Genomic DNA, 25,494 nt, shown 5'->3' with positions numbered 1-25,494 from the left:
GAGGGAGGGATGGATGGACAGAGGGGGGTTGGTGATAGATGGGGTGTAGCTGTGTACGGGGATGGAGGGAGGATGGATGGACAGAGGGGGGTTGGTGATAGATGGGGTGTAGCTGTGTACGGGCTATCTCAGATGGGAGGGAGGGATGGATGGACAGAGGGGGGGTTGGTGATAGATGGGGTGTAGCTGTGTACGGGGATGGAGGGAGGGATGGATGGACAGAGGGGGGTTGGTGATAGATGGGGTGTGGCTGTGTACGGGGATGGAGGGATGGATGGACAGAGGGGGGGTTGGTGATAGATGGGGTGTAGCTGTGTACGGGGATGGAGGGAGGGAGGGATGGACAGAGGGGGGGTTGGTGATAGATGGGGTGTAGGCTGTGTACGGGGATGGAGGGAGGGAGGGATGGGACAGAGGGGGTTGGTGATAGATGGGGTGTAGCTGTGTACGGGGATGGAGGGAGGGAGGGATGGACAGAGGGGGGGTTGGTGATAGATGGGGTGTAGCTGTGTACGGGGATGGAGGGAGGGAGGGATGGACAGAGGGGGTTGGTGATAGATGGGGTGTAGCTGTGTATGGGGATGGAGGGATGGATGGATGGACAGAGGGGGGTTGGTGATAGATGGGGTGTAGCTGTGTACGGGGATGGAGGGATGGATGGACAGAGGGGGGTTGGTGATAGATGGGGTGTAGCTGTGTACGGGGATGGAGGGATGGATGGACAGAGGGGGGTTGGTGATAGATGGGGTGTAGCTGTGTACGGGGATGGAGGGATGGATGGACAGAGGGGGGTTGGTGATAGATGGGGTGTAGCTGTGTACGGGGATGGAGGGAGGATGGACAGAGGGGGGTTGGTGATAGATGGGGTGTAGCTGTGTACGGGGATGGAGGGAGGGATGGATGGACAGAGGGGGGGTTGGTGATAGATGGGGTGTAGCTGTGTACGGGGATGGAGGGATGGATGGATGGACAGAGGGGGGTTGGTGATAGATGGGGTGTAGCTGTGTACGGGGATGGAGGGATGGATGGACAGAGGGGGGTTGGTGATAGATGGGGTGTAGCTGTGTACGGGGATGGAGATGGATGGATGGACAGAGGGGGGTTGGTGATAGATGGGGTGTAGCTGTGTACGGGGATGGAGGGATGGATGGACAGAGGGGGGGTTGGTGATAGATGGGGTGTAGCTGTGTACGGGGATGGAGGGATGGATGGACAGAGGGGGGTTGGTGATAGATGGGGTGTAGCTGTGTACGGGGATGGAGGGAGGGATGGACAGAGGGGGGGTTGGTGATAGATGGGGTGTAGCTGTGTACGGGGATGGAGAGGGAGGGATGGATGGACAGAGGGGGGGTTGGTGATAGATGGGGTGTAGCTGTGTACGGGGATGGAGGGATGGATGGATGGACAGAGGGGGGTTGGTGATAGATGGGGTGTAGCTGTGTACGGGGATGGAGGGATGGATGGACAGAGGGGGGTTGGTGATAGATGGGGTGTAGCTGTGTACGGGGATGGAGGGATGGATGGACAGAGGGGGGTTGGTGATAGATGGGGTGTAGCTGTGTACGGGGATGGAGGGAGGGATGGATGGACAGAGGGGGGTTGGTGATAGATGGGGTGTAGCTGTGTACGGGGATGGAGGGAGGGATGGACAGAGGAGGGGGTTGGTGATAGATGGGGTGTAGCTGTGTACGGGGATGGAGGGATGGATGGACAGAGGGGGGTTGGTGATAGATGGGGTGTAGCTGTGTACGGGGATGGAGGGAGGGATGGATGGACAGAGGGGGGGTTGGTGATAGATGGGGTGTAGCTGTGTACGGGGATGGAGGGATGGATGGACAGAGGGGGGTTGGTGATAGATGGGGTGTAGCTGTGTACGGGGAGGGAGGGATGGATGGACAGAGGGGGGGTTGGTGATAGATGGGGTGTATCTGTGTACGGGGATGGAGGGATGGATGGACAGAGGGGGGTTGGTGATAGATGGGGTGTAGCTGTGTACGGGGAGGGAGGGATGGATGGACAGAGGGGGGGTTGGTGATAGATGGGGTGTATCTGTGTACGGGGATGGAGGGATGGATGGACAGAGGGGGGGTTGGTGATAGATGGGGTGTAGCTGTGTACGGGGATGGAGGGAGGGATGGATGGACAGAGGGGGGTTGGTGATAGATGGGGTGTAGCTGTGTACGGGGATGGAGGGAGGGATGGACAGAGGGGGGTTGGTGATAGATGGGGTGTAGCTGTGTACGGGGATGGAGGGAGGGATGGATGGACAGAGGGGGGGTTGGTGATAGATGGGGTGTAGCTGTGTACGGGGATGGAGGGAGGGATGGATGGACAGAGGGGGGTTGGTGATAGATGGGGTGTAGCTGTGTACGGGGATGGAGGGAGGGATGGATGGACAGAGGGGGGGTTGGTGATAGATGGGGTGTAGCTGTGTACGGGGATGGAGGGAGGGATGGATGGATGGACAGAGGGGGGGTTGGTGATAGATGGGGTGTAGCTGTGTACGGGGATGGAGGGATGGATGGACAGAGGGGGGTTGGTGATAGATGGGGTGTAGCTGTGTACGGGGATGGAGGGAGGGAGGGATGGACAGAGGGGGGTTGGTGATAGATGGGGTGTAGCTGTGTACGGGGATGGAGGGAGGGATGGATGGATGGACAGAGGGGGGGTTGGTGATAGATGGGGTGTAGCTGTGTACGGGGATGGAGGGAGGGATGGACAGAGGGGGGTTGGTGATAGATGGGGTGTAGCTGTGTACGGGGATGGAGGGAGGGATGGATGGACAGAGGGGGGGTTGGTGATAGATGGGGTGTAGCTGTGTACGGGGATGGAGGGAGGGAGGGATGGACAGAGGGGGGGTTGGTGATAGATGGGGTGTAGCTGTGTACGGGGATGGAGGGAGGGATGGATGGACAGAGGGGGGGTTGGTGATAGATGGGGTGTAGCTGTGTATGGGGATGGAGGGAGGGATGGATGGACAGAGGGGGGGTTGGTGATAGATGGGGTGTAGCTGTGTACGGGGATGGAGGGAGGGAGGGATGGACAGAGGGGGGTTGGTGATAGATGGGGTGTAGCTGTGGTACGGGGATGGAGGGAGGGATGGATGGACAGAGGGGGGTTGGTGATAGATGGGGCGTAGCTGTGTACGGGGATGGAGGGAGGGATGGATGGACAGAGGGGGGGTTGGTGATAGATGGGGTGTAGCTGTGTACGGGGATGGAGGGAGGGATGGACAGAGGGGGGTGGTGATAGATGGGGTGTAGCTGTGTACAGGGATGGAGGGAGGGATGGATGGACAGAGGGGGGTTGGTGATAGATGGGGTGTAGCTGTGTATGGGGATGGAGGGAGGGATGGACAGAGGGGGGGTTGGTGATAGATGGGGTGTAGCTGTGTACGGGGATGGAGGGAGGGATGGATGGACAGGGGGGGGGTTGGTGATAGATGGGGTGTAGCTGTGTACGGGGATGGAGGGAGGGAGGGATGGACAGGGGGGGGTTGGTGATAGATGGGGTGTAGCGGGGTGTAGCTGTGTACGGGGATGGAGGGAGGGATGGATGGACAGAGGGGGGGTTGGTGATAGATGGGGTGTAGCTGTGTACGGGGATGGAGGGAGGGATGGATGGACAGAGGGGGGTTGGTGATGGATGGGGTGTAGCTGTGTACGGGGGTGGAGGGAGGGATGGATGGACAGAGGGGGGGTTGGTGATAGATGGGGTGTAGCTGTGTACGGGGATGGAGGGAGGGAGGGATGGACAGAGGGGGGGTTGGTGATAGATGGGGTGTGGCTGTGTACGGGGAGGGAGGGAGGGATGGATGGACAGAGGGGGGGTTGGTGATAGATGGGGTGTAGCTGTGTACGGGGATGGAGGGAGGGATGGATGGACAGAGGGGGGGTTGGGGATAGATGGGGTGTAGCTGTGTACGGGGATGGAGGGAGGGATGGACAGAGGGGGGGTTGGTGATAGATGGGGTGTAGCTGTGTACGGGATGGAGGGATGGATGGATGGACAGAGGGGGGGTTGGTGATAGATGGGTGTAGCTGTGTACGGGGATGGAGGGAGGGAGGGATGGACAGAGGCGGGGTTGGTGATAGATGGGGTGTAGCTGTGTACGGGGATGGAGGGATGGATGGACAGAGGGGGGGTTGGTGATAGATGGGGTGTAGCTGTGTACGGGGATGGAGGGAGGGATGGACAGAGGGGGGTTGGTGATAGATGGGGTGTAGCTGTGTACGGGGATGGAGGGAGGGAGGGATGGACAGAGGGGGGTTGGTGATAGATGGGGTGTAGCTGTGTACGGGGATGGAGGGAGGGATGGATGGACAGAGGGGGGGTTGGTGATAGATGGGGTGTAGCTGTGTACGGGGATGGAGGGAGGGATGGACAGAGGGGGGTTGGTGATGGATGGGGTGTAGCTGTGTACGGGGATGGAGGGAGGGAGGGATGGACAGAGGGGGGGTTGGTGATAGATGGGGTGTAGCTGTGTACGGGGATGGAGGGAGGGATGGACAGAGGGGGGTTGGTGATAGATGGGGTGTAGCTGTGTACGGGGATGGAGGGAGGGATGGACGGACAGAGGGGGGTTGGTGATAGATGGGGTGTAGCTGTGTACGGGGATGGAGGGAGGGATGGACAGAGGGGGGGTTGGTGATAGATGGGGTGTAGCTGTGTACGGGGATGGAGGGATGGATGGATGGACAGAGGGGGGTTGGTGATAGATGGGGTGTAGCTGTGTACGGGGATGGAGGGAGGGATGGACAGAGGGGGGTTGGTGATAGATGGGGTGTAGCTGTGTACGGGGATGGAGGGATGGATGGACAGAGGGGGGTTGGTGATAGATGGGGTGTAGCTGTGTACGGGGATGGAGGGAGGGATGGATGGACAGAGGGGGGTTGGTGATAGATGGGGTGTAGCTGTGTACGGGGATGGAGGGAGGGATGGATGGACAGAGGGGGGGTTGGTGATAGATGGGGTGTAGCTGTGTACGGGGATGGAGGGAGGGATGGATGGACAGAGGGGGGGTTGGTGATAGATGGGGTGTAGCTGTGTACGGGGATGGAGGGAGGGATGGATGGACAGAGGGGGGGTTGGTGATAGATGGGGTGTGGCTGTGTACGGGGAGGGAGGGAGGGATGGATGGACAGAGGGGGGGTTGGTGATAGATGGGGTGTAGCTGTGTACGGGGATGGAGGGAGGGATGGATGGACAGAGGGGGGGTTGGTGATAGATGGGGTGTAGCTGTGTACGGGGAGGGAGGGATGGATGGACAGAGGGGGGGTTGGTGATAGATGGGGTGTAGCTGTGTACGGGATGGAGGGATGGATGGACAGAGGGGGGTTGGTGATAGATGGGGTGTAGCTGTGTACGGGGATGGAGGGAGGGATGGATGGACAGAGGGGGGGTTGGTGATAGATGGGGTGTAGCTGTGTACGGGGATGGAGGGAGGGAGGGATGGACAGAGGGGGGGTTGGTGATAGATGGGGTGTAGCTGTGTACGGGGATGGAGGGAGGGATGGACAGAGGGGGGTTGGTGATAGATGGGGTGTAGCTGTGTACGGGGAGGGAGGGATGGATGGACAGAGGGGGGTTGGTGATAGATGGGGTGTAGCTGTGTACGGGGATGGAGGGAGGGATGGATGGACAGAGGGGGGTTGGTGATAGATGGGGTGTAGCTGTGTACGGGGATGGAGGGAGGGATGGATGGACAGAGGGGGGGTTGGTGATAGATGGGGTGTGGCTGTGTACGGGGATGGAGGGATGGATGGACAGAGGGGGGTTGGTGATAGATGGGGTGTAGCTGTGTACGGGGATGGAGGGAGGGATGGATGGACAGAGGGGGGGTTGGTGATAGATGGGGTGTAGCTGTGTACGGGGAGGGAGGGAGGGATGGATGGACAGAGGGGGGGTTGGTGATAGATGGGGTGTAGCTGTGTACGGGGATGGAGGGAGGGAGGGATGGACAGAGGGGGGTTGGTGATAGATGGGGTGTAGCTGTGTACGGGGATGGAGGGAGGGATGGATGGACAGAGGGGGGGTTGGTGATAGATGGGGTGTAGCTGTGTACGGGGATGGAGGGATGGATGGACAGAGGGGGGTTGGTGATGGATGGGGTGTAGCTGTGTACGGGGATGGAGGGAGGGATGGATGGACAGAGGGGGGGTTGGTGATAGATGGGGTGTAGCTGTGTACGGGGATGGAGGGATGGATGGACAGAGGGGGGTTGGTGATGGATGGGGTGTAGCTGTGTACGGGGATGGAGGGATGGATGGACAGAGGGGGGGTTGGTGATAGATGGGGTGTAGCTGTGTACGGGGATGGAGGGATGGATGGACAGGGGGGGGTTGGTGATAGATGGGGTGTAGCTGTGTACGGGGATGGAGGGAGGGATGGATGGACAGAGGGGGGGTTGGTGATAGATGGGGTGTAGCTGTGTACGGGGATGGAGGGAGGGATGGACAGAGGGGGGTTGGTGATGGATGGGGTGTAGCTGTGTACGGGGATGGAGGGAGGGAGGGATGGACAGAGGGGGGGTTGGTGATAGATGGGGTGTAGCTGTGTACGGGGATGGAGGGAGGGATGGATGGACAGAGGGGGGGTTGGTGATAGATGGGTGTAGCTGTGTACGGGGATGGAGGGAGGGATGGATGGACAGAGGGGGGGTTGGTGATAGATGGGGTGTAGCTGTGTACGGGGATGGAGGGATGGATGGACAGAGGGGGGGTTGGTGATAGATGGGGTGTAGCTGTGTACGGGGATGGAGGGAGGGATGGACAGAGGGGGGTTGGTGATAGATGGGGTGTAGCTGTGTACGGGGATGGAGGGAGGGAGGGATGGACAGAGGGGGGGTTGGTGATAGATGGGGTGTAGCTGTGTACGGGGATGGAGGGAGGGAGGGATGGACAGAGGGGGGGTTGGTGATAGATGGGGTGTAGCTGTGTACGGGGATGGAGGGATGGATGGACAGAGGGGGGGTTGGTGATAGATGGGGTGTAGCTGTGTACGGGGATGGAGGGATGGATGGACAGGGGGGGGTTGGTGATAGATGGGGTGTAGCTGTGTACGGGGATGGAGGGAGGGATGGATGGACAGAGGGGGGGTTGGTGATAGATGGGGTGTAGCTGTGTACGGGGACGGAGGGAGGGATGGACAGAGGGGGGTTGGTGATAGATGGGGTGTAGCTGTGTATGGGGATGGAGGGATGGATGGACAGAGGGGGGGTTGGTGATAGATGGGGTGTAGCTGTGTACGGGGAGGGAGGGAGGGATGGATGGACAGAGGGGGGGTTGGTGATAGATGGGGTGTAGCTGTGTACGGGGATGGAGGGAGGGATGGATGGACAGAGGGGGGTTGGTGATAGATGGGGTGTAGCTGTGTACGGGGAGGGAGGGATGGATGGACAGAGGGGGGGTTGGTGATAGATGGGGTGTAGCTGTGTACGGGGATGGAGGGAGGGATGGATGGACAGAGGGGGGTTGGTGATAGATGGGGTGTAGCTGTGTACGGGGAGGGAGGGATGGATGGACAGAGGGGGGTTGGTGATAGATGGGGTGTAGCTGTGTACGGGGATGGAGGGAGGGATGGACAGGGGGGGGTTGGTGATAGATGGGGTGTAGCTGTGTACGGGGAGGGAGGGAGGGATGGATGGACAGAGGGGGGGTTGGTGATAGATGGGGTGTAGCTGTGTACGGGGATGGAGGGATGGATGGACAGAGGGGGGGTTGGTGATAGATGGGGTGTAGCTGTGTACGGGGATGGAGGGAGGGATGGACAGAGGGGGGGTTGGTGATAGATGGGGTGTAGCTGTGTACGGGGATGGAGGGATGGATGGACAGAGGGGGGTTGGTGATAGATGGGGTGTAGCTGTGTACGGGGATGGAGGGAGGGAGGGATGGACAGAGGGGGGTTGGTGATAGATGGGGTGTAGCTGTGTACGGGGATGGAGGGAGGGATGGACGGACAGAGGGGGGTTGGTGATAGATGGGGTGTAGCTGTGTACGGGGATGGAGGGAGGGATGGATGGACAGAGGGGGGTTGGTGATAGATGGGGTGTAGCTGTGTACGGGGATGGAGGGAGGGATGGATGGACAGAGGGGGGTTGGTGATAGATGGGGTGTAGCTGTGTACGGGGATGGAGGGAGGGATGGACAGGGGGGGTTGGTGATAGATGGGGTGTAGCTGTGTACGGGGATGGAGGGAGGGAGGGATGGACAGAGGGGGGTTGGTGATAGATGGGGTGTAGCTGTGTACGGGGATGGAGGGAGGGATGGATGGACAGAGGGGGGGTTGGAGATAGATGGGGTGTAGCTGTGTACGGGGATGGAGGGAGGGATGGATGGACAGAGGGGGGGTTGGTGATAGATGGGGTGTAGCTGTGTACGGGGATGGAGGGATGGATGGACAGAGGGGGGTTGGTGATAGATGGGGTGTAGCTGTGTACGGGGATGGAGGGAGGGATGGATGGACAGAGGGGGGGTTGGTGATAGATGGGGTGTAGCTGTGTACGGGGAGGGAGGGATGGATGGACAGAGGGGGGGTTGGTGATAGATGGGGTGTAGCTGTGTACGGGGATGGAGGGAGGGATGGACAGGGGGGGGTTGGTGATAGATGGGGTGTAGCTGTGTACGGGGAGGGAGGGAGGGATGGATGGACAGAGGGGGGGTTGGTGATAGATGGGGTGTAGCTGTGTACGGGGATGGAGGGATGGATGGACAGAGGGGGGGTTGGTGATAGATGGGGTGTAGCTGTGTACGGGGATGGAGGGAGGGATGGACAGGGGGGGGTTGGTGATAGATGGGGTGTAGCTGTGTACGGGGATGGAGGGAGGGAGGGATGGACAGAGGGGGGGTTGGTGATAGATGGGGTGTAGCTGTGTATGGGGATGGAGGGAGGGATGGATGGACAGAGGGGGGGTTGGTGATAGATGGGGTGTAGCTGTGTACGGGGATGGAGGGATGGATGGACAGAGGGGGGTTGGTGATAGATGGGGTGTATGTGTACGGGGTAGAGGGAGGATGGATGGACAGGCAGAGGGGGGTTGGTGATAGATGGGGTGTAGCTGTGTACGGGGAGGGAGGGAGGGATGGATGGACAGAGGGGGGGTTGGTGATAGATGGGGTGTAGCTGTGTATGGGGATGGAGGGAGGGATGGATGGACAGAGGGGGGGTTGGTGATAGATGGGGTGTAGCTGTGTACGGGGATGGAGGGAGGGATGGATGGACAGAGGGGGGTTGGTGATAGATGGGGTGTAGCTGTGTACGGGGAGGGAGGGAGGGATGGATGGACAGAGGGGGGGTTGGTGATAGATGGGGTGTAGCTGTGTACGGGGATGGAGGGAGGGAGGGATGGACAGAGGGGGGGTTGGTGATAGATGGGGTGTAGCTGTGTACGGGGAGGGAGGGAGGGATGGACAGAGGGGGGGTTGGTGATAGATGGGGTGTAGCTGTGTACGGGGAGGGAGGGAGGGATGGATGGACAGAGGGGGGGTTGGTGATAGATGGGGTGTGGCTGTGTACGGGGATGGAGGGAGGGATGGATGGACAGAGGGGGGGTTGGTGATAGATGGGGTGTAGCTGTGTACGGGGATGGAGGGAGGGATGGATGGACAGAGGGGGGGTTGGTGATAGATGGGGTGTAGCTGTGTACGGGGATGGAGGGAGGGATGGATGGACAGAGGGGGGGTTGGTGATAGATGGGGTGTAGCTGTGTACGGGGATGGGGGGATGGATGGATGGACAGAGGGGGGTTGGGTGATAGATGGGGTGTAGCTGTGTACGGGGATGGAGGGAGGGATGGATGGACAGAGGGGGGGTTGGTGATAGATGGGGTGTAGCTGTGTACGGGGATGGAGGGAGGGATGGATGGACAGAGGGGGGTTGGTGATAGATGGGGTGTAGCTGTGTACGGGGATGGAGGGAGGGATGGATGGACAGAGGGGGGTTGGTGATAGATGGGGTGTAGCTGTGTACGGGGATGGAGGGAGGGAGGGATGGACAGAGGGGGGTTGGTGATAGATGGGGTGTAGCTGTGTACGGGGATGGAGGGAGGGATGGATGGACAGGGGGGGGGTTGGTGATAGATGGGGTGTAGCTGTGTACGGGGATGGAGGGAGGGATGGACAGAGGGGGGGTTGGTGATAGATGGGGTGTAGCTGTGTACGGGGATGGAGGGAGGGATGGACAGAGGGGGGGTTGGTGATAGATGGGGTGTAGCTGTGTACGGGGATGGAGGGATGGATGGACAGAGGGGGGGTTGGTGATAGATGGGGTGTAGCTGTGTACGGGGATGGAGGGAGGGATGGACAGAGGGGGGTTGGTGATAGATGGGGTGTAGCTGTGTACGGGGATGGAGGGAGGGATGGATGGACAGAGGGGGGGTTGGTGATAGATGGGGTGTAGCTGTGTACGGGGATGGAGGGAGGGATGGATGGACAGAGGGGGGTTGGTGATAGATGGGGTGTAGCTGTGTACGGGGATGGAGGGAGGGATGGATGGACAGAGGGGGGGTTGGTGATAGATGGGGTGTAGCTGTGTACGGGGATGGAGGGAGGGATGGATGGACAGAGGGGGGTTGGTGATAGATGGGGTGTAGCTGTGTACGGGGATGGAGGGAGGGAGGGATGGACAGAGGGGGGTTGGTGATAGATGGGGTGTAGCTGTGTACGGGGAGGGAGGGATGGATGGACAGAGGGGGTTGGTGATAGATGGGGTGTAGCTGTGTACGGGGATGGAGGGAGGGATGGATGGACAGAGGGGGGGTTGGTGATAGATGGGGTGTAGCTGTGTACGGGGATGGAGGGATGGATGGACAGAGGGGGGTTGGTGATAGATGGGGTGTAGCTGTGTACGGGGATGGAGGGAGGGAGGGATGGACAGAGGGGGGGTTGGTGATAGATGGGGTGTGGCTGTGTACGGGGAGGGAGGGAGGGATGGATGGACAGAGGGGGGGTTGGTGATAGATGGGGTGTAGCTGTGTACGGGGATGGAGGGAGGGATGGATGGACAGAGGGGGGTTGGTGATAGATGGGGTGTAGCTGTGTACGGGGAGGAGGGAGGGATGGATGGACAGAGGGGGGTTGGTGATAGATGGGGTGTAGCTGTGTACGGGGATGGAGGGATGGATGGACAGAGGGGGGGTTGGTGATAGATGGGGTGTAGCTGTGTACGGGGATGGAGGGAGGGAGGGATGGACAGAGGGGGTTGGTGATAGATGGGGTGTAGCTGTGTACGGGGAGGGAGGGATGGATGGACAGAGGGGGGTTGGTGATAGATGGGGTGTAGCTGTGTACGGGGATGGAGGGAGGGATGGATGGACAGAGGGGGGGTTGGTGATAGATGGGGTGTAGCTGTGTACGGGGAGGGAGGGATGGATGGACAGAGGGGGGTTGGTGATAGATGGGGTGTAGCTGTGTACGGGGATGGAGGGATGGATGGACAGAGGGGGGGTTGGTGATAGATGGGGTGTAGCTGTGTACGGGGATGGAGGGAGGGATGGATGGACAGAGGGGGGGTTGGTGATAGATGGGGTGTAGCTGTGTACGGGGATGGAGGGAGGGATGGATGGACAGAGGGGGGTTGGTGATGGATGGGGTGTAGCTGTGTACGGGGATGGAGGGAGGGAGGGATGGACAGAGGGGGGGTTGGTGATAGATGGGGTGTAGCTGTGTACGGGGATGGAGGGAGGGAGGGATGGACAGAGGGGGGTTGGTGATAGATGGGGTGTAGCTGTGTACGGGGATGGAGGGAGGGAGGGATGGACAGAGGGGGGGTTGGTGATAGATGGGGTGTAGCTGTGTACGGGGATGGAGGGATGGATGGACAGAGGGGGGTTGGTGATAGATGGGGTGTAGCTGTGTACGGGGATGGAGGGATGGATGGACAGAGGGGGGGTTGGTGATAGATGGGGTGTAGCTGTGTACGGGGATGGAGGGAGGGATGGACAGAGGGGGGTTGGTGATAGATGGGGTGTAGCTGTGTACGGGGATGGAGGGAGGGAGGGATGGACAGAGGGGGGGTTGGTGATAGATGGGGTGTAGCTGTGTACGGGGATGGAGGGAGGGAGGGATGGACAGAGGGGGGGTTGGTGATAGATGGGGTGTAGCTGTGTACGGGGATGGAGGGAGGGATGGATGGACAGAGGGGGGTTGGTGATAGATGGGGTGTAGCTGTGTACGGGGATGGAGGGAGGGATGGATGGACAGAGGGGGGTTGGTGATGGATGGGGTGTAGCTGTGTACGGGGATGGAGGGAGGGATGGATGGACAGAGGGGGGTTGGTGATAGATGGGGTGTAGCTGTGTACGGGGATGGAGGGAGGGATGGATGGACAGAGGGGGGGTTGGTGATAGATGGGGTGTAGCTGTGTACGGGGATGGAGGGAGGGATGGACAGAGGGGGGGTTGGTGATAGATGGGGTGTAGCTGTGTACGGGGATGGAGGGAGGGATGGATGGACAGAGGGGGGGTTGGTGATAGATGGGGTGTAGCTGTGTACGGGGATGGAGGGATGGATGGACAGAGGGGGGGTTGGTGATAGATGGGGTGTAGCTGTGTACGGGGATGGAGGGAGGGATGGACAGGGGGGGGTTGGTGATAGATGGGGTGTAGCTGTGTACGGGGATGGAGGGAGGGAGGGATGGACAGAGGGGGGGTTGGTGATAGATGGGGTGTAGCTGTGTATGGGGATGGAGGGAGGGATGGATGGACAGAGGGGGGGTTGGTGATAGATGGGGTGTAGCTGTGTACGGGGATGGAGGGATGGATGGACAGAGGGGGGGTTGGTGATAGATGGGGTGTAGCTGTGTACGGGGTGGAGGGAGGGATGGATGGACAGAGGGGGGTTGGTGATAGATGGGGTGTAGCTGTGTACGGGGAGGGAGGGAGGGATGGATGGACAGAGGGGGGGTTGGTGATAGATGGGGTGTAGCTGTGTATGGGGATGGAGGGAGGGATGGATGGACAGAGGGGGGGTTGGTGATAGATGGGGTGTAGCTGTGTACGGGGAGGGAGGGAGGGATGGACAGAGGGGGGGTTGGTGATAGATGGGGTGTAGCTGTGTACGGGGATGGAGGGAGGGATGGATGGACAGAGGGGGGTTGGTGATAGATGGGGTGTAGCTGTGTACGGGGATGGAGGGAGGGATGGATGGACAGAGGGGGGTTGGTGATGGATGGGGTGTAGCTGTGTACGGGGATGGAGGGAGGGATGGATGGACAGAGGGGGGTTGGTGATAGATGGGGTGTAGCTGTGTACGGGGATGGAGGGAGGGATGGATGGACAGAGGGGGGGGTTGGTGATAGATGGGGTGTAGCTGTGTACGGGGATGGAGGGAGGGATGGACAGAGGGGGGGTTGGTGATAGATGGGGTGTAGCTGTGTACGGGGATGGAGGGAGGGATGGATGGACAGAGGGGGGGTTGGTGATAGATGGGGTGTAGCTGTGTACGGGGATGGAGGGAGGGGTGGATGGACAGAGGGGGGGTTGGTGATAGATGGGGTGTAGCTGTGTACGGGGATGGAGGGAGGGATGGATGGACAGAGGGGGGTTGGTGATAGATGGGGTGTAGCTGTGTACGGGGATGGAGGGAGGGATGGATGGACAGAGGGGGGTTGGTGATAGATGGGGTGTAGCTGTGTACGGGGATGGAGGGAGGGATGGATGGACAGAGGGGGGTTGGTGATAGATGGGGTGTAGCTGTGTACGGGGATGGAGGGAGGGATGGATGGACAGAGGGGGGGTTGGTGATAGATGGGGTGTAGCTGTGTACGGGGATGGAGGGAGGGATGGATGGACAGAGGGGGGGGTTGGGGATAGATGGGGTGTAGCTGTGTACGGGGATGGAGGGAGGGAGGGATGGACAGAGGGGGGTTGGTGATAGATGGGGTGTAGCTGTGTACGGGGATGGAGGGAGGGAGGGATGGACAGAGGGGGGGTTGGTGATAGATGGGGTGTAGCTGTGTACGGGGATGGAGGGATGGATGGACAGAGGGGGGGGTTGGTGATAGATGGGGTGTAGCTGTGTACGGGGATGGAGGGATGGATGGACAGAGGGGGGGTTGGTGATAGATGGGGTGTAGCTGTGTACGGGGATGGAGGGAGGGATGGATGGACAGAGGGGGGGTTGGTGATAGATGGGGTGTAGCTGTGTACGGGGATGGAGGGAGGGATGGACAGAGGGGGGTTGGTGATAGATGGGGTGTAGCTGTGTACGGGGATGGAGGGAGGGAGGGATGGACAGAGGGGGGGTTGGTGATAGATGGGGTGTAGCTGTGTACGGGGATGGAGGGATGGATGGACAGAGGGGGGGTTGGTGATAGATGGGGTGTAGCTGTGTACGGGGATGGAGGGAGGGATGGATGGACAGAGGGGGGTTGGTGATAGATGGGGTGTAGCTGTGTACGGGGATGGAGGGATGGATGGACAGAGGGGGGGTTGGTGATAGATGGGGTGTAGCTGTGTACGGGGATGGAGGGAGGGATGGATGGACAGAGGGGGGTTGGTGATAGATGGGGTGTAGCTGTGTACGGGGATGGAGGGAGGGTTGGATGGACAGAGGGGGGGTTGGTGATAGATGGGGTGTAGCTGTGTACGGGGATGGAGGGAGGGATGGATGGACAGAGGGGGGGTTGGTGATAGATGGGGTGTAGCTGTGTACGGGGATGGAGGGAGGGAGGGATGGACAGAGGGGGGGTTGGTGATAGATGGGGTGTGGCTGTGTACGGGGATGGAGGGAGGGATGGATGGACAGAGGGGGGGTTGGTGATAGATGGGGTGTAGCTGTGTACGGGGATGGAGGGAGGGATGTATGGACAGAGGGGGGTTGGTGATAGATGGGGTGTAGCTGTGTACGGGGATGGAGGGAGGGATGGATGGACAGAGGGGGGTTGGTGATAGATGGGGTGTAGCTGTGTACGGGGATGGAGGGAGGGATGGATGGACAGAGGGGGGGTTGGTGATAGATGGGGTGTAGCTGTGTACGGGGATGGAGGGAGGGATGGATGGACAGAGGGGGGGTTGGTGATAGATGGGGTGTAGCTGTGTACGGGGATGGAGGGAGGGATGTATGGACAGAGGGGGGTTGGTGATAGATGGGGTGTAGCTGTGTACGGGGATGGAGGGATGGATGGACAGAGGGGGGGTTGGTGATAGATGGGGTGTAGCTGTGTACGGGGATGGAGGGAGGGATGGATGGACAGAGGGGGGGTTGGTGATAGATGGGGTGTAGCTGTGTACGGGGATGGAGGGAGGGTTGGATGGACAGAGGGGGGGTTGGTGATAGATGGGGTGTAGCTGTGTACGGGGATGGAGGGAGGGATGGATGGACAGAGGGGGGGTTGGTGATAGATGGGGTGTAGCTGTGTACGGGGATGGAGGGAGGGAGGGATGGACAGAGGGGGGGTTGGTGATAGATGGGGTGTGGCTGTGTACGGGGATGGAGGGAGGGATGGATGGACAGAGGGGGGGTTGGTGATAGATGGGGTGTAGCTGTGTACGGGGATGGAGGGAGGGATGTATGGACAGAGGGGGGTTGGTGATAGATGGGGTGTAGCTGTGTACGGGGATGGAGGGATGGATGGACAGAGGGGGGGTTGGTGATAGATGGGGTGTAGCTGTGTACGGGGATGGAGGGAGGGATGGATGGACAGAGGGGGGTTGGTGATAGATGGGGTGTAGCTGTGTACGGGGATGGAGGGAGGGATGGATGGACAGAGGGGGGGTTGGTGATAGATGGGGTGTAGCTGTGTACGGGGATGGAGGGAGGGTTGGATGGACAGAGGGGGGGTTGGTGATAGATGGGGTGTAGCTGTGTACGGGGATGGAGGGAGGGATGGATGGACAGAGGGGGGGTTGGTGATAGATGGGGTGTAGCTGTGTACGGGGATGGAGGGAGGGATGGATGGACAGAGGGGGGTTGGTGATAGATGGGGTGTAGCTGTGTACGGGGATGGAGGGAGAGATGTGAGGATGTGACGCAGCAGGGAGGGGGGAGTGTTGACCTGGGAATGTGCCCTGGGGACGGGAGACCTGAGAGCCTGTCACCTGAGCCAGGAGGGGGAGAGGGAGGTGACACCTCTGCCCGGGAATGTGGACGGAGGCTGCAGCAGGGAACCTGCTCGGTGGGTTTAGTGTCAGTTTGGGGCTGGGTGGAGGAACACAGGGAACCCCAGGGCTGGGGTCTAAGCTCCCTGCTCCCCCAGAAGGACTTCACTGAGGGGTCCTGGGTGTCCCCACAACCTCTGTTTTGGACTGTGTTCCTGTTGTCCAATAAACCTTCTGTGTTACTGGCTGGCTGAGAGTCTCAGTGAATCCCAGGAAGAGGGGTGCAGGGCCTGGACTCCCCCACACTCCGTGACAGGATGGATAGGTGTACATGCAGAGGGATGGAAGAAGAAGTGTTCTGGGATGGATGGACTGATGTGTGTATCTGGGGCTGGATGGGTGTCAATGGGGATCTCTATTGACATTGGTGGCTTTGGTTCACTCCCTTCCCTTTCTCTCTCATTTGTTCTTCTTTCCCTCTCTCTCCTCCCATCTCCGCTCAGCTCTCACTGAGGTTTGTGCCGGTCGCTCTCACCCCACCCCTCAGCGGAAGTGGAGTGGTTGTGGGGAACCCGGGAATGTGGGATCCTCTTTGCAGACATGCACCGTCTGTCTGTCTGTCCCCAGCTCTGCTTCCCAGCAGCAGGATCCGGCTCTGTCCTGGGAACAGTCCCTGGGGCTCCCTGCACCCTTCCCTCACTAATTGTCTCTGCAGGTCCCATCTCGCTTGGAATAACTTGGGCCCCCAAGGACCCAGTGAGCCGCCCCCAACCCTGGCTGTGACCTTCTCCCCCTCTCTCTGTTCCAGCCGTGACAGGGGAGGAAGAACCCGCCCCCCAGCCCAGCCTGGGGGAGCTCTTGACCTCTGATGTCACCCACAACTCCATCCTGCTCTCCTGGACCGTGGAGGGGACCTTCGACTCCTTCCTCCTCCAGTACAAGGACGTGGAGGGCAAACCCCAGGCGCTGCCCGTGGACGGGGGATCCCGCACGGTCACCGTCGCCAACCTGGCCCCCTCCCGAAGATACAAGTTCAACCTCTACGGCATCTCCGGCCGCAAGCGCCTCGGCCCCGTCTCCACCGACGCTGTCACAGGTCAGCGGCTGCTCCCGGGGGTGCCGGCTCCGTCCCCTCCCGCCCCCTTTGCTTTGCAGCGTGGTGGTGATGCTGGCCCCCAGGCTAGGAACTTCCCAAAAAGATGCTTCCAAGCCTCCAGCCTCCACCACCAGACTACCAGCCATTCAAGGTCTGGAGAGAAGAGAATGGATAGGCACGGATGGAGGGAGGGAGGGATGGATGGAGGGATGGATGGATAAACTGGTGGATCGATGTGCACGGGGCACGTTGAGTGAATGGATAGATGTGTATGGGGATGGATGGAAGGATGGAATTAGTGGCCACGGATGGATAGACGGAGGAATGGCTGTGGATGGGGATGGATAGACAGATGGGTGGGTGGACGGATGTGCATGGGGATGGAGGGCTATTTATGGGGATGCATAGGTAGACGTGTGTGTACGTGTAACCCTTTTGCCAGTTAGTACTGGGAGCCAAAAGGCTGTTATGTATAGTGATGGGTGGATGGTTGGACAGACAGATGGTTTGGTGATCGACTAACGGATGGGTGTGTATGGGGATGGGTGGATGGATGAGGGGAGGGATGGATGGAGTGTATGGGTGTGTACAGGGATGGATAGATGGGTGTATATTGGGAGTGATGGATGGAGGGGTGGGTTTGGCAATGAATGGGTGTCAGTGGGGATCTTTCCATTGACGGTGGTGGCATTGGTTCAACCCCTTCTCTTTCTCTCTCATTTCTTCTTCCTTCCCTCACCGAGGTTTGTGCCGGTTGCTCTGGGCCAACCCCTCCAAGGAGGCAGGGTGGCCGCGGGGAATGTGGGATCCTCTTTGCAGACATGCCCCATCCGTCGGTCTGTCCCCAGCCGCAGGATCCAGTTGTGTCCTAGGGCTAGTCCCTGGGACTCCCTTCGCCCTCCCCACAATAATTCCTCTCCTCAGATCCCCTCTGGTTAGGAATAACCCGGGTGAGCCTCCCCCCACCCTGGCTGCGCCCTTCACCCCCCTCTCTCTGTTCCAGCCGCGGCACCGCGGGAGGAGGAACCCGCCTCCGAGCTGAGCCTGGGGGAGCTCTCGGCCTCCGACGTCACCCACGACTCCGCCCTGCTCTCCTGGACCGTCCAGGCCGGGGACTTCGACTCCTTCCTCCTCCAGTACAAGGACGCGGAGGGCAACCCCCAGGTGCTGCCCGTGGACGGGGGATCCCGCACGGTCACCGTCGCCAACCTGGCCCCCTCCCGCCGATACAAGTTCAACCTCTACGGCATCTCCGGCCGCAAGCGCCTCGGCCCCGTCTCCACCGACACCGTCACAGGTCAGCGGCTGCCCCCGGGGGTGCCGGCCCCGTCCCCTCCCGCCCCCTTTGCTTTGCAGTGTCAGAGGCACCGACCCCTGGGCCGGGACCTTCCAAGGAAGATGCCTCCAATCCTCCAGCTTTAACAAGCAGATTGCCGGTCAGAGAGAGTGTGGGTGGATGGATGGATGGATGGAGGGAGGGAGGGAGGGATAGACGGGTGGCTGGCTGGGTGGGTGGGTGGGTGGGGGTGTGGATGTGCATGGGGCAGGTTGAGTGAATGGATACATACGTATGGGGATGGATGGCTGAATGAATAGGTAGATGGATGACTGTCTATAGGGGTAGATGAAGATGTATGAATAGATAGAGGATTGGATATTTATGGGGATGGAAGGATGGACGGACGGAAGGACAGGTGGGAAGGCAGATGTGAATTAGAATGGACGGGGGGAAGGGTGAGTGGAGGTGTATGGGGACTGGGGGAAGGGTGGGCGGAGGTGCATGGGGACGGATGGAGGGACGGGGAAGGGGGAAGGGTGGGTGGAGGTGTATGGGGACGGATGGAGGGGCGGGGAAGGGTGAGGAGGTGCATGGGGACGGGGGAAGGGTGGGCGGAGGTGTATTGGGGTGTATGGGGACGGATGGAGGGACGGGGAAGGGTGAGGAGGTGCATGGGGACGGGGGAAGGGTGGGCGGAGGTGTATGGGGACGGATGGAGGGACGGGGAAGGGTGGGCGGAGGTGTATGGGGACGGATGGAGGGACGGGGAAGGGGGAAGGGTGGGTGGAGGTGTATGGGGACGGATGGAGGGGCGGGGAAGGGTGAGGAGGTGCATGGGGACGGGGGAAGGGTGGGCGGAGGTGTATTGGGGTGTATGGGGACGGATGGAGGGACGGGGAAGGGTGAGGAGGTGCATGGGGATGGGGGAAGGGTGGGCGGAGGTGTATGGGGACGGATGGAGGGACGGGGATGGGGGAAGGGTGGGTGGAGGTGTATGGGGACGGATGGAGGGGCGGGGAAGGGTGAGGAGGTGCATGGGGACGGGGGAAGGGTGGGCGGAGGTGTATTGGGGTGTATGGGGACGGATGGAGGGACGGGGAAGGGTGAGGAGGTGCATGGGGATGGGGGAAGGGTGGGCGGAGGTGTATGGGGACGGATGGAGGGACGGGGACGGGGGAAGGGTGGGTGGAGGTGTATGGGGACGGATGGAGGGGCGGGGAAGGGTGAGGAGGTGCATGGGGACGGGGGAAGGGTGGGCGGAGGTGTATTGGGGTGTATGGGGACGGATGGAGGGACGGGGAAGGGTGAGGAGGTGCATGGGGATGGGGGAAGGGTGGGCGGAGGTGCATGGGGACGGATGGAGGGACGGGGAAGGGGGAAGGGTGGGTGGAGGTGTATGGGGACGGATGGAGGGGCGGGGAAGGGTGAGGAGGTGCATGGGGACGGGGGAAGGGTGGGCGGAGGTGTATTGGGGTGTATGGGGACGGATGGAGGGACGGGGAAGGGTGAGGAGGTGCATGGGGATGGGGGAAGGGTGGGCGGAGGTGCATGGGGACGGATGGAGGGACGGGGAAGGGGGAAGGGTGGGTGGAGGTGTATGGGGACGGATGGAGGGGCGGGGAAGGGTGAGGAGGTGCATGGGGACGGGGGAAGGGTGGGCGGAGGTGTATTGGGGTGTATGGGGACGGATGGAGGGACGGGGAAGGGTGAGGAGGTGCATGGGGATGGGGGAAGGGTGGGCGGAGGTGTATGGGGACGGATGGAGGGACGGGGACGGGGGAAGGGTGGGTGGAGGTGTATGGGGACGGATGGAGGGGCGGGGAAGGGTGAGGAGGTGCATGGGGACGGGGGAAGGGTGGGCGGAGGTGTATTGGGGTGTGTGGGGAAGGATGGGTGTTTTGGGGGATGCACCGGTAGCTGTATACGTGTCACTCTGTGACCAGCTGCCATTGTCAGAAACAAGGACCGGATGGTTGTGGTGATGAATGCATGGATGGACGGGTAGACGGACGGATGGTATGGTGATGGATGGATGTGTATGGGGATGGAGGAGTTTCTGGGGGTGGATGGGTGTCAATGGGGATCTTTACAGTGATGTTGGTGGGTTTGGTTCACCCCCTTCTCTTTCTCTCTCATTTGTTCTTCCTTCCCCCTCTCTCCTCGCGTCCCAGCTCAGCTCTCACTGAGGTTTGTGCCGGTCGCTCTGGGCCGACCCCTCCATGGGGTGGGATGGCCATGGTGAACTCGGGAATGTGGGATCCTCTTTATAGACTTTCACCATCCGCCTGTCTGCAATTCTACTTCCCAGAAGCAGGATCCGTCTGTGTCCTGGGACTGGTCCCTTGGGATCCCTGCACCCTCCCCCTGCTAATTCTCTCTGCAGATCCCCTCTGGCCTAGGAATAACCCAGACCCCGAAGGATCCGGTGAGCCGCCCCCACCCCGGCTGCGCTCTTCACCCCCCTCTCTCTGTTCCAGCCGCGGCGCCGCGGGAGGAGGAACCCGCCCCCCAGCCCAGCCTGGGGGAGCTCTCGGCCTCCGACGTCACCCACGACTCCGCCCTGCTCTCCTGGACCGTCCAGGCCGGAGACTTCGACTCCTTCCTCCTCCAGTACAAGGACGCAGAGGGCAACCCCCAGGCGCTGCCCGTGGACGGGGGATCCCGCACGGTCACCGTCGCCAACCTGGCCCCCTCCCGCCGATACAAGTTCAACCTCTACGGCATCTCCGGCCGCAAGCGCCTCGGCCCCGTCTCCACCGACGCCGTCACAGGTCTGCAGCTGCCCCCGGGGGTGCCAAGCCCCTTCCCCTCGTACCCCGCTTTGCCCTGCAGCACAGTAATGGCGCTGGCCATCGTGAAGACGTTCTTCTCTTCCATCTTCTCTTCGTGGTCTCTCTCCATTGTACAGGAGCTTGGGGGACCAAGATGCTGCTTCCGGCCCATGTTCCTCTGTCCCGCTTGTCTGAGTCTGCCCCAGTCCCCCTTCTTGGACTGTCTATGGACCTCTTTATGGGGCCTACACGTGACTGTGTACTCCTCCATCCATCTCCAGCATGTACCCACACCTCCATCCATCCATCTATCCATCCATCCATCTCCAACATGTACCCACACCTCCATCCCCAGCATCCATCCATCCATCTCCAACTTGTATCCACACCTGCATCCATCCGTCCATCCATCCATCCATCCCCAGCATCCATCTATCGCTAACTTGTAGCCACGCCTCCATCCATCTCCAGCATCCATCCATCCATCCATCCCTCCCATTCAGGATACACTCAGGGTCACCCAGGCCCCCTCTCGAGGTCCCATCTCTCCTTTTTGCTCTCTTGCGACCTCCCCGCTTAACTTTTCACTCCCTGCAGGGTCCCTGGGTAACGGGGCATGAGCCCCAGCATGCCCTGCCCCTGCTCTCTCTGGTTCATTGTTCCCGGTTGGACTCAGCGAGTGGCCATGCCCCTCACCCCCCCAATCTCTCTTCCAGCCATGGCCCCGCGGGAGGAGGGAGTCGGGACGCAGCTCCGCCTGGGGGAGCTCTCGGTGGCCAACGCAGCGCACAACTCCCTCGACCTCTCCTGGACCGTGGAGGAGGGGACCTTCGACTCCTTCATCCTCCAGTACCGGGACGCAGAGGGCAACCCCCGGGCGCTGCCCGTGGACGGTGCCCTGCGCTCCCTCCACCTCCATGACCTGGCCCCCTCCCGCAGATACAAGTTCAACCTCTACGGCGTCTCAGGCCGCAAGCGCCTCGGCCCCGTCTCCACCGACGCCGTCACAGGTCAGCGGCTGCGCCCAGGTGCCTGGGTCTCCTCGGCCTCTCTGGCTCCTCGAGCGTCACGTCTCTCTCCGGAGCCGCTTGTGCCCTTGCCCTTGCTCAAAGCACAGGCGTGTGCCGTGTGTCTGTCTGTGCTGAGAGCCACCCGGCCGCCAGCCCGTCCCCAGGGTCCCGGGGCTGCGTCCTCCTCCTCCTTCCACGCTCCGTCTATCTCCTGTGCCTAGTTCTCTGCCTCCTTCCATCTTCTCTCTCTTTCTGCCTTCAGCTTCTCCCAATGCCAGGCAACTGGCTCTTTCTTCCCCCTTCTGTCCATCCAATGCCCTTCTTTTATCTCCTTCACTCTCCTGCTTCTACCCTCCAGCTGGTCTGTGCCTTTCTTTCTGCCTCCCCCTTCTTTCTCTCTTTGTCTGTCATCTATGAGTCCAGGGATCCTCCCCTTTTCTCCCCTTTCCGTGATCGATCTACTCCTCATTTCTCTTTCTCCTCCGCTTTCACTCTGTCCATCTGCGCCATCCAGTTCTCTCCTTTTCTTCCTCTACGCTGCTTAGTCAATGTTCCTTCCCCATCATTCTTCTGTTTCCTCCCTTTCATGCTTTCATTCTCCCCTTCCTGATCTCTCTCGCACCGTCTCCCCACTTCCCTTGGATTCTTTCCTCTACTTTCCTTCCTCTTTCTTCCTTTGCTGCTTCCCCCCTTTTCTCTCTTCCGTTTCCTCGAATGTTTCCCTTCCTTCCTCATTCATTTTTTCTTTTGGTCGGTTTTGAGTCTATTTTTTTTCTCCACTCTTCTGTTTTCTCTTCCCTCCAATTGTTGCCTTTTATCCCAGACAGTGATCTGCCCCTTCACCCCCTCTCTCTGTTCCAGCCGCGGTGCCGCAGGAGGAGGAACCCGCCCCCCAGCCGAGCCTGGGGGAGCTCTCGGCCTCCAACGTCACCCACGACTCTGCCCTGCTCTCCTGGACCATCCAGGCCGGGACCTTCGACTCCTTCATCCTCCAGTACAAGGACGCGGAGGGCAAACCCCAGGCGCTGCCCGTGGACGGGGGATCTCGCACCGTCACCGTCGCCAACCTGGCCCCCTCCCGCCGATACAAGTTCAACCTCTACGGCATCTCCGGCCGCAAGCGCCTCGGCCCCGTCTCCACCGACGCCGTCACAGGTCAGCGGCTGCTCCCAGGGCGCCGGCTCCTTCCCCTTGTATCCCTCTTTGCTTTGCAGTGTGGTGGGGACATTAGCCAGTGCTCCAGGGCCATCTCAGGAAGACACTTCTAAGCCTCAGATGTCCAAGACTGGGCTACTGATCATTCAGCAGATGAGAGTGTGGGGGGTGGATGGATGGATGGATGGAGGGCTGTATTGGGGAATGGATGGAATGATAGATGGATAGATAGAAGGGAGGATGGGTTTGTGTGGATGGATGGATGGATGGATGGAGGGGTGTGTGTGGATGGATGGATAGAGGGGGTGGATGGATGGATGGAGGGAGAGCTGTATTGGGGAATGGATGGAATGATAGATCTACCCACAGCATCTATGTGTGAATGGATGGATGGATGGATGGAGTGAGGGCTGTATTGGGGAATGGATAGAATGATAGATGGATTGATGGAAGGACTGGTTTGTGTGGATGGATGGACGGCTGTATCGGGGAACAGATGGATGGAGGGGGTGTGTGGAATGATGGATGGATGGATAGACAGAGCGTGTATGTCGATGGATGGATGGACAGGTGTGTGTGGATGGATGGAGGGCTGTATCAGAGAATGGATGGAAAGATAGATGGGTAGATGGAAGGGGGGTATGGATGGATGGAGAGGGGGCGTGTGGAGGGAGGGTGTGGATGGAGGGGGGGTGTGGATGGATGGATGGAGGGAGGGGGGTATGGATGGATGGATGGAATGATAGATGGATGGATGGATGGAGGGGGCGTGCGGAGGGGGTGTGTGGATGGAGGGGGTGTATGGATGGATGGACGGCTGTACTGGGGGATGGATGGACGGATGGAGGGGGGGTATCAGAGAATTGACGGAATGATAGATGGATGGAGGGGGTGTGCGGATGGATGGATGGAGGAGGCGTGTGGATGGGGTGTGTGGATGGAGGGGGGTGTGGATGGATGGACGGCTGTATTGGGGGATGGATGGACGGATGGAGGGGGTGTGTGGATGCATGGAGGGCTGTATCAGAGAACGGAGGGAATGATGGATGGGTCGAAGGATGGATGTGTTTGACAAGATGGAAGGATGGGTCCGTGGGGGATGAATAGCTGGTAGGAGGACCTGTGGAAAGGGATGGGTAGACACTGGGTATTTATGGAGATGGATGGGTATGAATGAAAATGGATGGGGATGGAGGCGTGTGTATACGGCTGGAGGGGTGTCAGCGGGGATCTTTCCATTGACATTGGAGGCTTTGGTTCACCCCCTTTTCTCTCTCACTCACTTGTTCTTCCTTCCCCCCCTCTCCTCCCGTCTCAGCTCAGCTCTGCCCGTGGTTTGTGCCGGTCACTCTGGGCCGACCCCTCCATGGAGGCGGGATGGCTGCGGGGAACCCAGGAATGTGGGATCCTCTTTGCAGACATGCCCCGTCCATCCGTCTGTCCCCAGCTCTCCTTCCCAGCAGCAGGATCCGACTGTGTCCTGGGGCTGGTCTGTGGGGCTCCCTGCCCCCTCCCTCCACTAATCCTCTCTGCTGATCCCCTCTGCCTAGGAATTACCTGGCCCCCAAGGACTCAGTGAGCCTCCGTCTACCCCAGCCGCGCCCTTCACCCCCCTCTCTCTGTTCCAGCCGCGGCGCCGCGGGAGGAGGAACCCGCCCCCCAGCCCAGCCTGGGGGAGCTCTCGGCCTCCGATGTCACCCACGACTCCGCCCTGCTCTCCTGGACCGTCCAGGCCGGGGACTTCGACTCCTTCCTCCTCCAGTACAAGGACGCGGAGGGCAAACCCCAGGTGCTGCCCGTGGACGGGGGATCCCGCACGGTCACCGTCGCCAACCTGGCCCCCTCCCGCCGATACAAGTTCAACCTCTACGGCATCTCCGGCCGCAAGCGCCTCGGCCCCGTCTCCACCGACGCCGTCACAGGTCAGCGGCTGGACCCAGGGCGCCGGCTCCGTCCCCTCCCGCCCCCTTTGCTTTGCTGCCAGCCAGGACCTTCCTGGGAAGATGCTTCCAAGACTCCAACCTCCACAACCCGTCTACCGGCCATTCAATGGGTGGAGGAGTTTGGATAGGAATGGAGGGGTGGCTAGACATCTGGATCGATGTGCATGGAGCAGACTGACTGACTGGAGCGATGTGCTTGGGGTGCAT

The 25,494-nt window shown here is 60.4% G+C and overlaps 1 protein-coding gene across 1 annotated transcript in view; it reads left to right on the top strand.

Annotated features, from left to right (window-relative positions):
• Positions 1 to 25,494, top strand: part of TNXB (tenascin XB) — a 95,335-nt gene that overhangs the window by 41,455 nt on the left and 28,386 nt on the right. Inside the window, exons 22-27 of the mRNA XM_074970743.1 lie at positions 16,842 to 17,129; positions 18,133 to 18,426; positions 20,886 to 21,179; positions 21,896 to 22,189; positions 23,051 to 23,344; positions 24,973 to 25,266. Of these exons, the coding sequence (XP_074826844.1) occupies positions 16,842 to 17,129; positions 18,133 to 18,426; positions 20,886 to 21,179; positions 21,896 to 22,189; positions 23,051 to 23,344; positions 24,973 to 25,266 (1,758 nt within the window). The remainder of the gene's footprint in view (positions 1 to 16,841; positions 17,130 to 18,132; positions 18,427 to 20,885; positions 21,180 to 21,895; positions 22,190 to 23,050; positions 23,345 to 24,972; positions 25,267 to 25,494) is intronic.

This window comes from Natator depressus, chromosome 14 (assembly GCF_965152275.1).
Source record: "Natator depressus isolate rNatDep1 chromosome 14, rNatDep2.hap1, whole genome shotgun sequence".
NCBI classification, from domain to species: Eukaryota; Metazoa; Chordata; order Testudines; family Cheloniidae; genus Natator; species Natator depressus.
Note: the sequence above shows the minus strand (reverse complement) of the source record. Positions and strands in the feature narration are given on the sequence as shown.